The sequence below is a fragment of the Vollenhovia emeryi genome, unplaced genomic scaffold, assembly GCF_000949405.1.
Source record: "Vollenhovia emeryi isolate VEMERY1.0 unplaced genomic scaffold, V.emery_V1.0 DF939207.1, whole genome shotgun sequence".
Taxonomy (NCBI): domain Eukaryota; kingdom Metazoa; phylum Arthropoda; class Insecta; order Hymenoptera; family Formicidae; genus Vollenhovia; species Vollenhovia emeryi.
The window spans coordinates 669683-683495 of NW_011967159.1; the positions used below are offsets into that span (position 1 = coordinate 669683).

The following is a 13813-nucleotide window of genomic DNA, read 5'->3' on the forward strand; positions in this document are numbered from 1 at the left end:
GAGAGAATATTAAAAACTGATAGCACAGAAAAAATTAAAACAGCTATCGTATATTGAATATATTGGATGTCGATATTATCATCTTCGTGAATGGTATTTAAGCAAAACATTATTTTTTATAAAATATTATGGGGGTTCGATTTATAATCTGCTTACAATATCTATTATAATGTGCTGATATGGTTCAATATTATTCGAACGCGCTCTTTACATCAACGCAAACTACAAAAGAAGCTTTTATCGTGGCATTTTAACTATGTTGAGCCGCGCGAATGTGTAAATGTGTGAAGGTGTGAAAGAAAAAAAGGAAAATATGGGTGAATTCGAACGTGCGCAATGGCGTGTTACAGAAGTACTTTCTCTAAGGTAGCAACATTGTTTCAAGTCGAGGCTGTATGTCGAGGGACCCCAGGAGCCCGCCAACCCCAAGAATTTTATAAAATTAACTCGGTCACGCACGGTGGAGCAGGAATTATGACACGTGCCTAGCGAGCAACCAACGAGAACCGGTTGGGCGCACCGCGAAATCATTTGGTTGCGAGATAAGGAAGTCGAGTATTTAAATCGCATTTATCTCGATAACGCAGTCGTTAACCCTACCGATCGCATTCTTAGGCGTTAATCAAGTATTACATTTCATTATTTGGAATTCTTCAAATTTGGAAAATTTTTTAACGGAAAAAAATTTATTGCTCAAAATAATTCCAGTACGAACTAAAAAATAGCATACTAGGTAGAACTGATTAATATTTTACTACCGAAATTCTAACAATTTTAATATTTCAGTTAAGTATTTATAGAAAAAAAGTAGATTCAAGAGTTTTTTTTATGAATTGAATATAAAGATAATTATATTAAACAAAAATTTATTATTATAGAATACAATATTTTACCCTTGTAAAATCAATTATAAAAATAGAATCGTTAAATATCAAATACATCGCCAGTATTTCTAAAAAATATCGCTTATTACAATTTTTTAAATTTAGTTATTTTTGTCTAGAATCTGATTATTATTTCTAATGTAATAATCAAGAGACTTATAATATTCAATAACAGTCAATAATTTAACATTTCTTACTTTCTTTTTAAACTGTAAGATATTTTATAAATGAAGGAGAAAGCAAGAGAGTTTAAATTTCGAACTAAGGAATTTTTCTTTCTATGTTAAATTTTAATATTAAAAGTAAATTCATATAAAATAATGTTCAAGTTTTTCAATAACCTCTGATGGAATAATCTATCAGACAATTAATTATTAATTAAAATATAATAATTAAATATAATAAGTATAAAAATAAGTAACTTCAAAGTAATTACTTGTATATTTAATTCAGTAAATATGAATCGATGTACAATAATATGTACATAAAAAATGACGGAGTTCATTTTCACACCTTTGCAATTGCAATTTACGTTAACGCGTGATCTATTTCGTTTGAAAAATTTACAAAAGTTACCTTAAATATTATAAGGAAGAAAAATTAATATTAAATGGTGTAAAAGGGTAACCGTTATTATATGGTATTAGTGATGAAAGAATGAAGAAAATCCCAATTTTGCCAAGTGTGTTTGCTCAAAACAACTATCGATCGACACAATAAAATGACGTTTGGCTAAAGTCCTTTGGTCCTTTTCGAAATGTATTTCATCGACGAAGAGGATTCACTGATTTAGGGCTCACTTACCTGTCACTGACGAAAATACTAGGACAGTTCGATAAGACGGGCAAAATACTGCGAAAGATCAACAACACACGCGTGCTTTATCTTGGCCAGCCGGCATGTCACTCTCTTATATAGCGTATTCCGCTGAAAGTTGCCTCCACCAGATGAAATGGATTCGGTCCTTTTCAAGGTAGTGGGAGACTCCTCACGTCTGCATCATCGCGCTCCTTCTGCAGGATGCACCTGTTCGGAAGTCCTTTAAAGTCCGTCGAAAGATTTTATTATAATAAACTTGTAATCGCGCCTGTTTCGACGCTTGGCGATTAATGGCATTTCATTACATCAGAGATCAGCGGATTTGACTAACGACAAGGAATTGTTGGAGAAAAATCGAACTAACATGTAAAATCGAGTAACTGCATTTTATTATTGGACTCAATAAGGGAATAAGTATCAGGAACGATAATTAATCAGGAATGAATAAGAAAACATGATTAATTATCTATTCGCCTTAAGCTTGATTGAATGCATTAATTTCAAGCCCCAATAAATATTATTTTATAAGATATAATATTTAAAAAATTAAACAATAAAAGTCTTTGTAATACTAAAATAAAATGTAAGAAAAGTTTACTTACAGATAGAGCCGCGCGAGACATTCTCTTATAAATCTCCTAATTTTGAAGACTTGTTTTTCACCAGGAAAGTTGGGAGTATTGAATTCCTCCACGTGATATTAAAGTCTTAACAACCGTTACCGTACGCCGCTGAAATGATTAGGAGGATGAAAGTATTTCTTAATCATTATTAGAGTTTTGAGAAGAATCGGATTATAAAGGCTTACCTAAGCGAATCTCAAATTCTCCTGCATCATCGAAAGTAAAGACTTTTGCAATCATTCCTTATCCCATACGTTTAAAATTCAAAGGAAAAGAAAGGAAAACCAAGTGCACCCACGTGTGAAACTCGTGATATTGAGAATTTTGCAGCGCAATTCCGAGGAAAGCATAATTGTAGATCGTAATTGTTGAGGAAGTAAGATGTACTCTCCGCGCGATATATTTCACGGTGTACAGAATCAAGATCGCATCTTGATTAAACGCAAGACGCGAAAGAATGGGAGTGCATAATTTAGCGTGAAACTCCATTAATCTGATCTGTCGATCATTTCGGAAGATTAGCTGGCGGATCCGTTGGCAGAAAGCGAATCACGCCCTTTCCTGTGTCGTTTCTTTTCCCTCCACTTTCCACTATTCTTCCATCCAACTACGGATAAACAGAATAAAAAAGCTTGCTACTCTTGTTAGACGCTTCATCAGAATAACGCCGGTGTGCAATTAATACACGTAGCAGAATCAAGGTTACATTTTCTCAAAGCTTCGAATGCCCGAAAGGATAAAAACGGACGTTCTCCTTGGAAGTAGCATGCACAATAAAATTAAGCAGTAAAAATAAAATTTTTATAAAAGACATACGTTAAAACTCGAAAGTCAAAATACGTCATTGTACAAATAGAAATAAACAAGTATATAAGGTATGAGTAATTTCGAAAGTGTTAACTTTTACTTTAGTTCGCAAAGTTATGTGTTTACAGTTCTTCATTATATTTATAGTAATTCGTAGTTATATAATTCTTTTATACATAAATTATACGTGAATATGAACTTCATTACTTCCATTATCTTTTTTCAAGATTTTCTTCTTTCTGAAAAGGACGATAAAATTGTAAAAATGATGCAACTGTGAGACAGGATTCATATAATCTCTCTTTTCTTCTTATATATGCGAAATAACCGTCAATGAAAGTTACTTTTTTTATTTCAAGTTTCTTGCTCTTAGAATGAGTGGAAAATGGAAATTTCCAAAAATAACGTTTCTAATTGATAAATTTTGAATGAGAAATTTGATTCACTTTTTCGTTTTTTTTTGCATTAATACATATAATTACATATTTATTATTTAGTTATATAAATACATTATATATATATTTGTAATTCTTCTGTCTTTTGTCGCAATATTTCGCTTGCAAATGCGACTAATTGCTTGACTAAATGACGCCGCGTGACTCAATCTATTTCACGGGTGAGAAATACCTCCGGAAGTGCATACAATGTAAGGATAAAATTAGTATTAAATAGGGTTCACTAAACTCTCTCTCTCTCTCTCTCTCTCTCTCTCTCTCTCTCTCTCTCTCTCTCTCTCTCTCTCTCTCTCTCTTGCTCGCAAAGTAACTGCCGCATTTGAAGTAAATTCCAGTGAGATCATAAATCAAGTCGACCATTAACAATTAATGAGAAATGGGGACAATCTGATAGCATAATACCCGTAATGTATTTAGCTATACATATACATAGATGTATTAACTATATGCTTAGCACTTAAATGCACCTTTGCTTCTCTTCTGCAAGAGAAATAATGAAAAAAACAAGAATACGCAAGTTCTCAAATTGAAATAGTACAATTTATTGCAAAAGCGCTAGATATATTGACACGATGTTGCCCGATATAAACAAATGATAGTTATAATTTAAATGTGAATGCACTGCACATCGTAATAATACTAGTATCAGGTTGTTCATAGTGTGATAGCATGATGGAATTTTTAAATTCTTTTTCAACCAAATATTGGCAACTGAATGAAGCTCTTTATACATATATGTATGTTCGTGCCATTAATCGTTCATATAACCGAGGAAACCTAAGTAAAGTTCGAAAGTATTACTGCAACTGTAGGCTGCGAATATTGCACCGTGCAGACATTTATTATTGCCGGTTTGTACCGACCTGAATACCCTTAATTGGATTTTTTAGGGACAAACTATTTTTTTATTTCATTATTAGAAACGTATTCAATAAGAGAAGAGAGATATGATTGTCAGTGCCAAGTAATTAGCAATCAACATTACACTCTATTTATAATTTGGAATATACGTGTTGCTAAAATTGAAAGCTTTTAAAAACTCGAAAAAAACTCATACGATGATTTATCTTATTTTTTAGACGCCGCTTTCATTCACTTCTTAATTCTGGAAACTGATTATTTAAATTAAGATTTCGCGAAATTAATTTTTACTTAAATTATTTGAGAAATAAGAGATTTCGGTATATATTTTTCCTTTTCTAAAAAAAACATTTTATCTTAGTCTTGCATAATTTATTAAAGATTATCGATATTTTTATATATCGATGTCGTAATATTTTTTCCCTATTGATTGAAACACCAAACGTAAAATCTTCTTAATCCTAGAATCGTGCCAAAGATATTTTATTTTTCCACAAAAATAAAATAACCAGATTTTCGCGTTTATTATGTAAAACTATTGATCTTTTTTCTTGTTTATTGCCACGTGAAACTTGTCACTTAAAATCGACACACCTTCGTTCAAGCGTTACGTCCCGATTAAAATTTCATACATTCGTTGGGCGACGTAACTTTCTCACCGCCCCGCCCGACAGGTTTTACTTCCGCCTTTATAAAATACTGTAACATAATATTTCTTTGTTCCGTTTGTACCGATTCAATACTTGAGTCTGCTGTAAATTCATTAAAAGTTTTATTATGGTTGTTTGCAGTCGGGCGGCAGTTATATAAAGATATACACAAGTATTTCGTTTTTCTTTTTAAACTTTTAATACTGCAGTTTTTTTCATGAGAACTATCTAACAATTTTATATTTCTTCAATGAATCTTAATTTGTACAATAAAGAAAAACCTTAAATAAAGCTTTGAAAAAGTTCAGAATATTATAGTTTTGCGTATTTAAAATTGTAGGTATATAAAAAAATGCAGTTTCCAAAAATATTCCAATACTTTGGAAACAGAGATACACTCTAAGCAAAGATTTGGGTTTACAGAAATTCTCTCTCTCTCTCTCTCTCTCTCTCCCCCCCCCCCTCTCTATCTGTCTAGTAAAGTGTATATAAGTAGTGATAATAATCTGATTTAAAGTATCTGACAAGTATCTGATTAAAACTTGAGTGTGTACTGTATCGATACACTTATTATATAATACAGTGTAAGTAAATGGGGATTAATTAATTATCCAGATAATTCGTTATTACGCACAGGTGCTACGAATTTAAATATATCGGCAATTCGTCACTGTCGGTGAAAAGAACGACCTTCGCCTGACGAAAGAAAGTCCGATCCGCTTCCATAAAATTTCAATAAATCGGCCGCCAAACAGTGCGTTGAATTCAACGGGAAAACGAGATCGAAAGTCTCGTGGTTCTCCACCCACGGAGAAACTCACCACTGACACGCTTTGTTTAATTTACTCCGATGGTATCGACAATAGACGTCAATTATCCTGGAAGGAAAGTAATAACACTTTGTTTTTCCCTTTCTTTTGACGACCGCACACGTCGGGACTATAGGTACAAGTATAAGCTGCATTAACGATTCATCACAATTTAAGCTACTTTTCATTCATTCATTCATTATAAACTTTGCCTTTCTTTAAATCTTTAATATCTTTAAAGTACATACTTTTGTTCTACTTTATCAAAGTTGATAGACCGTCTGTAATATGAAACATTATATAAAACATGTTAAAGTAATAATTGAATTTTGCTTAATCGAAAATATACGTTATGCAATATAATATAATATACATATTAGATAAATTCCACAAAGTTGATAAAATATTTTTCTATTTGTATAATGCGCTTGGATATTTTAAACCTTTGCGAGGAGATATATTTTTCATATAAATTAAAAATTAAGACAATTCGGTAAAATGATTTATGAGAGAGACGAGAGAGAGAGAGAGAGGGAATAGTGATCAATAAAATCCTCAAAATATTCGACATTATCATTCCATTCGAAGAACGATTCCACTAGAGAAGTGGACGTTGCAGACGCGTAAAAGAAATACTTTCACCGAGCATTTGGGCCTGATGGAGAAAGTTTCTTCAATCTCCGTTACGTCTTTGTTAATCAGAAATTCGACTGGAAACCTAATGGGAATTAAAATTTTGAATCTGATTTTCAAGGGCAAACTAATCGGACACTTTCTTACGTCTCTCTCGAGACGCTCCAACTTTTATCTCAGAAGGTTTAATAATGTGTATTGCTAAATTCAAATAAAAAGATTAATACGAAAACGAAGATGCTAAAGCTATTATGAAAATTGTCACTCGTAGCAAATTCAATAAAATCGTCTCATTATTATTTGCATGATCGAATTTTTAATTCAGACTGATCACACTTCTCTTTATCACTGATGTGTGTCTTTCGGAGATTTAGAGGGTTAATTGGTAAGCTGACTAAAGAAATTTCAGTAGCACAAAGTTGAAATAATATATCGTAAAAGATACTGAGAGATGATCAAGATGTCCTGTAAAAGAGATGGCTGTTACATTGGAGCGTAATCAAAAGAATGACAATTAAGCGAAAGAGGAATGGACACTTGTACAGTTACAAAGAAAACGATTTAGAATCTTATCGAAGTTATGCTTTCGATAAAATTGTTGTCTCATTTTTATTAAGTAAGTGAAATTTACTTAATAAAAAATTTATGTCAATAAATTTTCTTTTTAGGAAGTAAGAAGTATATCTCTGTAGAGGAATCTTTGGAAAAGGATAACAGGAAAAGTTCAAAATATCAAAAAGATTTGGATTAAAAAATGTTATCACTGTTTTTAAATTCATCGTAAATGAGATCTATTCGTGCATCTTGGAGCGAATGTCACAAGGACGAAGGGATCGGCGGTAATTAAAACTTCCTCTTGCCTACATCGAGAAGAGAACGGAAGAGGACATCGTCTGGATCAGGAACGAAGAAAGGAGCATTAAAATGTAGAATCGGAAACATAGAGTCGGTTAAATTTACTATTAAATCAATTCAGAAATGACGTGTTAATTTATGTCAAGGCCAAGGTAAAGCGAGAAGACACACCGGTAGTCTGGTGTTGAGTAGTTAAATAACTTCATTACTGTTTGTCGAATAACGATCTTGAAGAGAGAGGGCAAGATACATTTCACACTCCGATATTCACTATGTATCTTACAATATAAACCAGAATGAAATTGATTTTAAGATCTTGATTGACTACCAAACTGTCAATTTTCTTAATCTTCCTTCCGATAGGAATGTGTTATATTTATTGCCCGGTGTTACATTATTCGTGACAAAGAGATTACGAGAAAAAATACAGAGGTAAAAAAATTACCGCTATAGAAACATAAATATAGAACAATATGCATCATTATTATTAATCCACGTGAGATTTTAAATAAACGAAGAAAAAGAATTTTAAGCTTACATGATAATGATCACGTAACAATCAGTCAGTTTATGGCAACTATTTATGCAACAGAATTCGATCTCGAATCGAGAACAAGCTGGAAAATGCGGAAACCTAGCGTAGCACGCGAGTGCAAATTTTTCATTTCTCGATATAAACCGATTTACATATATAAAATGTAATTGCGTAAACGACGCATATCATTAAAATGAAATAGTGTTCAAGCTCGAGTGTCGGAGAACATATATAAGAGGTGTGGCCTCGCTATTCAATAGTCTTGAAAATGTCACATACATTTGATTAATATTTTCTACGATTATCGTCGAAAAATGAAATAAATTGTGTGTTACCTCATACGCACTTCTGTGTATGGCAGAAAAATAAAAGGTACACATTTCAAATCCAATATTTATATACAATTCATACCATTTATCGTGTCTTTCATAATTAAATAATTAATAACTGCAAACTCTAAAAAAATATTAGTGAAATTTAATTTTATGCAATTTTTATAGTTATTTTATTAAACACCATTGACGACGGAAAAAGACTACAACTCAATTTTTTCGTACAGCTCGCGTACGAAATACTATACTTCATTTGATATACATATAAAGTTACTATATAAATTTTATATTTTTTTCCACACACACGCGCGCGCACGCGCGTGCGCATCTCTGTTTCTCTCCATCATTTATATCTTTATTTCTATTTCTTTATCTGATTTAGTGATTAAGTGATATAAAAGAAATTGCCATTCTTGCGACAAATCAATGATAAATATAAATTGAAAGATTTTCCACTTATAATTAGCCTTCAATCATTATCATAGAATAATATCAATGTGAAATCGAGTACTTTCGCCGGCGAAGGTTTTGCTATGTTTCGTGCGACCGCGGGTGCTTGAACATAGTAGAAATAAATGGAGCAAATACCTACATCACCCTATAAACTAATGTCAACGAATGGTGGGACAGCGATGGAACAGTATAGAAAAAAATAGATATTTTGACCACTTTTTTTAAATTAATCGATGCAGATTACATTAATAAGAAATTAATGACCTACTTTAAACTTAATTTATATCCTTTTTATTAATGTATGTTTTTGTTTTAAATGCTTAATGATTGCTGAAAAAATGATCCAACGCAACAATGTACTTCACAGATATTGCATTGAAAATTTTTACAGTGCAATAATTGTAGCGTAAATATATCTAGTTTGTTTCCTTTTTTTAAATTACTCATAATCAATAGGTAACTGTAAGTGCACTCGACAAAAACTAGGGGCAAATTGATTTTTCAATGATAGCGATTTTTAATGCAACATGATAAGCGATGAACACACGCATCGAAGATCTGTAGATATTTGCAAGATTGCAGGTATTCTTTTTATTCAAGTAGTCAGGCATCTTAGTCAGTTATTATTCATTCGTATTTCAACACTATTGGAAATCTTAATAAGTCAAACAATTAGTATTTACAACTGTACATATAGAGCATATACACTTCTTATATTTGTTTCAATACATACATTTACGTTTTCTTGACTTTCAGGAAACCAGCTGTATTGGAAAAGTATTTCGCATTTGCCTCGTTTACCTTTTTCTCCGCAGCTTGTGGATTGACGATTTCAAGACCCTGCAAACGCAGGCAATCATTAAAAGGGGAAACAAAGGCAAAAATCGTTTTTCAATGCGTACAATTAACTCTACCAGTTGTAAAGTTGTAAAGAGTATGAGCTTACTTGTAGAGGGGTGAAAGCCACGCTGGAAGCAGTACCGGAGACTTGCTTCTTGACAGTGGTGCTGCCTCCCCATTGCTGCTGCTTCTGCAGATTCTTCTGGAGTGTCTTGGATATCCTGACTTTCGTCTTTTCGTCAATCTGCGGCAACCTAATTCGACCGGTGCCAGCTTTACCGATTGTCCCTCGCGAGTAGCCAAGATCCTCTTGGTAGGCGTCACTCTCAATCTGTAATCGCAATAATGATTATCTATTTATCTACAAAACATTAGAAATCGCGCATTAGAACAGAACACTCTGTTTAACTCACGTCCGCGAAATTCATCCTGTTGGCGTGCTTCCTGAACTCCGTGATCGCGTAGCGTTCCTTCATCTTGCGGACGCGTTTACCGCCGCGCTTCTTTCGACCGGGATCGATCGGCTTCGGCAGCGGCTTCACGAATTTCACGGGCGGCGGCTCTTGCAGCTTATCCAGCTTCTTCTCGATCTCCTCGCGCAGCATTTGGCCGATGTGACCGTCCGTGCTTTCGTGGCAGGCGTCCACCCTAGCCGCCAGCATGCTCTTCGCTGCCACCAACCTTGCCGCTTTCCTCCGTAGATCCTGCAATTACGTATGTTAGCGCCGCTGTTACGTTTCACTGCTTCTTGCCCGTTCGATTATGTGTAGCATGCAAAAAGGACGAACTTACAGGAGGAGTTTCTTGTACGATCTCGGAGTAATATATAAATCCCGTGTGAGGCAAGGTGGTAACTTGCGAAAATCCGGAGAGCGTGGTTTTCTGAGATCCAAGGACTAGAAGATTACAAGCTGGCATCTTAGAGAGTTTCGTCAGGCCGCCCGCGACACCTGAGTTGAAGAAATCCGTGACAATGTAAAAATAAACTTATTTTTTTGTAACGTATACGTCTACGATTTTATACAATACACACCCATAATCTTGGCAGCTGTTGACGCGCCGACGATTATCGATAGATTCGGCGCGATAAATGCCATTCTGCTCTCTACATATTCGAATATCTTGGATTTACAATTGTTCAATTCCACTGCCATATCGCAAGCTTCACAGATAGCTTCTTTCTCCTCTTCTGTCAGTAGCTGGCTATATGGGAGGATATATTTGAGAAAATTGAACACAGTTAACTGTATGTTAATCATGAAAAGCAATGCGGTCGAGTTTCTTTATTCTCAACTAGTTATATTATGTTAGCCTATTTTTGCAGAATGCTATAAAAGAACACTGTCAAACTTGGTCAAGATCTTTCCACGGGTTTAAGTATTAAAATTTATTGATTATCATGGTTTGAGATTTGACTTTTCAATGATTTCAGGAGGCAAAAGTTGGCCAGCCAGATTAAAAGGCCTATATTTTTCGCAGAATCCTACCGAATAATTTTTTATTCTGCACATGCGTCATACGAGATAAAATCAATAGGCGTTAAAAATCAGATAGTTTGCTTTCCAGTGACTTGCAATTAACGAGATTAGATGTTACGCGTGAAAATATTACCCCTGGGTGGTCGAGGCTGTCACAGAAACAACCATAATTGTAGCCTGAGTGAGAAACTGCTGTAGAATCTCGTTATTTTTGGCTCTGTCCAAGTCATTGCCCAATTCCCTGACAGTCATCACATATTCCAATAGTCCTACCACTAAAGACTCCAGTTCTGGAAACCTTTTCGAATATTTATCTCTTGTAAATCTGTGAATAGTAGCTGAAAGTTATAAAAATGTTAATATCCCTTTATCAGGACTGTTCAACAAGTAACATGTATTCAATTTGTTTATAAATGTGCTCTGACATGTTTGTCAAAATAAATTTGAAATGCTGACTTGGAAGTGGCAGACAAGAAAGCGACGAAAGTTTTGCCCCTTAAAATCTTTTAAACGACTTTATATCAACGTAATATATAATTACTATATACTCAATATAATGATTGTAGCACTTTATGCTATTACTCGAGGGATAAACCGCTGAGGGCATTGCGGTGTACAGATTTGCGGCATTACTGGGCATTACTAGGCATTTTTGGGCATTACAAAGATGAAATAAGATAAACGCGTACCGATAGTTTTGCGTACTGCCGACAACCCGAATCGGCGCGCAGTTTAAAGTAAGAAAATAAACGCGAAAATAACATCATTAGACTTTTTATTGCGACAAATATCACCACATGCCTAGTGGTCGAATGGAGACGCCCGCCTAGAGTGTAGGAAGGTCCAGGTTCAAAATCCTGGCTGAGGTAATAGTTTTTGCAGTAAATTTCTTTAATTAGAATTTACCAGTTGTGTCGAATATTGATTTCCTACATTGGTTAATTATTTACCGGCGACAAGTCTTTATCTCGAATTTTTCGGTAGGTTTGACACCCCCTCAATAAGTTTCCCTTCCTTTTGTCCTGTTTTAGTTATTCAGTCCTCTTTATGGCTGGGACCATATGGAGACTAACTGATATTAACACAGATAGAAGGATGACTCTGAAGTCGCATGGTGCACTGATTCCCAGAGACATTGCCGTATGCTTTATTCGGTCTAAACGAGGTAACTGAGTATAATTGTTAAACCAATCTGTATTAGAATTTGTACTGTATTCTTACCCCCGTACTTTCGATGATCTCATTGTAGTTTTTACTGAAGAAGACCCGAAGAAGGGTCGAAACGTTTGTTATTAAAGAGAAATTTTGATTCTAAACACATTGGCACAGAAGGTATTTTGTTAAAATAAGACAAAACAAGATAAAATAAGATAAAGTAATGGCTACTGGACATTAGTAGGCATTGGTGTATGTACATGATTTTGATCAGCAGTTTACCCCTCGCTATTATTCGATAGGCTTGTTCTCTGTCGCTACACTGACGAACTAGTGCAATAAATTAGAGTAAAACAAGCATAGTTTCTCTTATTCTAGCTTCCTGCACTAGTTGACCAGTACAATAGAAAAGCCTTATGTTACCATGTATAGTTACCTATTTCATTGTCAATTTTTACCGCCATATTATTAGCTTCGACTATCAACTGATACTCCGGATCAGATTCCACGGGTCCTACAATGTCAGTTGACTTCCTGGGCACTTTGCTGTGCCTCTCGATGTGCGACATAACTCGCTGCAGCTGTTCCGAATCTCGCAGCTTAGCCAGCTCTCGAACGGAGGACACTTTTATCTCTGCGGATAAAAGAGAAGACAGATTAATTTTACGCTCGTGACAATCGTGAGATATAAAGCATCGCCGCAAAGACATTGTGTAAATTATGATGTAGTGTAAAACGGAGCATTGTATGTACGAAAAAAGCAAACTGTCGTGTGCTGTAAGATAAAGCTAACCTTCCTCGATGACTTTCGAAACCGAAGCCGGGATGAACTGCGGCTCCGGCTCTTCCATAAACGCGTCCGCGTCGTCATTCTCCTCGAGATCGGCAAGAAGTTCGTCGGCCAAAGACATCTTTCCTCGTTATTATTTGTTTATCGCACGACTGAGCCACCGACAAACGCCGGAGTCGCCGGAACACCGAGTAATGGGGGGAAGGGGGGGATTCACACCGCGTCCAATCAAATGTTCGAATCCGATGCATGACGTCAGACCATAGTTTATCCAATAGGAATGAGTCTAGGTCTGTTCTTTTTAGCTGTCAAGTCACAAGCAGCCAGTCACAAGTCACAAATAAGTATTTCAAATTTTTATTCAGCCTATTCGAAATCACGAATCGTCTCCTCAGGCGTAAACTCGTGAGAGGTGAAAAATTTCATTGATAAATGTTGAACTCGTCAATCAAGTTTTCTCCACTTTTCACGAGTTCACGCTCTAGAGAAAAAAAGATTCATGAGGTTTGTTTTCTGTTCCTGCACTGGTGAACTAGCGCAATAAATTGGAGTAAGACAAGTATATTTTTTCTCATTCTAGCTTACTGCACTAGTTCACCAGTACAGCAACAGAAAACAATTAGCCTATGGCCGGTATTCATAGTCAGATCTTATAGTATATTCAAGACCGTCTTAAGTTCATCTTTAGATACTCCGTAGCCAATGAAATGTTCCATACAGCATCTTTAGATAAATTCAAGACGGTGTTGAATAGAAGATCCGATTATGGCCCGGTTTCACCAACGCGAGTTAAGCCCGTATCAGACTACGGATTGAGATTGGGATTAGATTGAA

The 13813-nt window shown here is 34.9% G+C and overlaps 2 protein-coding genes across 3 annotated transcripts in view; both read right to left on the minus strand.

The window, feature by feature from the left end:
* The window catches only part of LOC105561445, a 12783-nt gene extending 9466 nt beyond the window's left edge, over positions 1-3317 (minus strand). For both annotated transcript variants that reach the window (XM_012011435.1, XM_012011437.1), the window contains exons 1-3: positions 2512-3317; positions 2306-2434; positions 1689-1923 (exon numbers count right to left, since the gene is read on the minus strand). The gene's annotated coding sequence lies outside the window, so the exon portion shown is untranslated. The remainder of the gene's footprint in view (positions 1-1688; positions 1924-2305; positions 2435-2511) is intronic.
* A 5964-nt stretch (positions 3318-9281) lies between these two features.
* LOC105561449 (U4/U6 small nuclear ribonucleoprotein Prp31) lies at positions 9282-13197 on the minus strand. The gene is made up of 8 exons (XM_012011442.1): positions 12983-13197; positions 12626-12823; positions 11168-11372; positions 10590-10759; positions 10349-10506; positions 9970-10260; positions 9663-9887; positions 9282-9556 (listed from the first exon to the last, which is right to left on the minus strand). The coding sequence occupies exons 1-8, from the start codon at positions 13098-13100 to the stop codon at positions 9452-9454; spliced, it is 1470 nt and encodes a 489-aa protein (XP_011866832.1). The 5' UTR covers positions 13101-13197; the 3' UTR covers positions 9282-9451.
* Positions 13198-13813: the final 616 nt, after the last annotated feature.

Bases quoted from the DNA above. Each gene is read 5' to 3' on its own strand.
- LOC105561449 (XM_012011442.1), bottom strand. From the start codon at position 13,100: ATGTCTTTGGCCGACGAACTTCTTGCCGATCTCGAGGAGAATGACGAC. The intron at 10,507-10,589 runs GTGTGTATTGTA...TCTTCAACTCAG, and splicing joins AACAGCTGCCAAGATTATGG to GTGTCGCGGGCGGCCTGACG. The intron at 9,557-9,662 runs GTAAGCTCATAC...CTGCGTTTGCAG, and splicing joins TGGCTTTCACCCCTCTACAA to GGTCTTGAAATCGTCAATCC.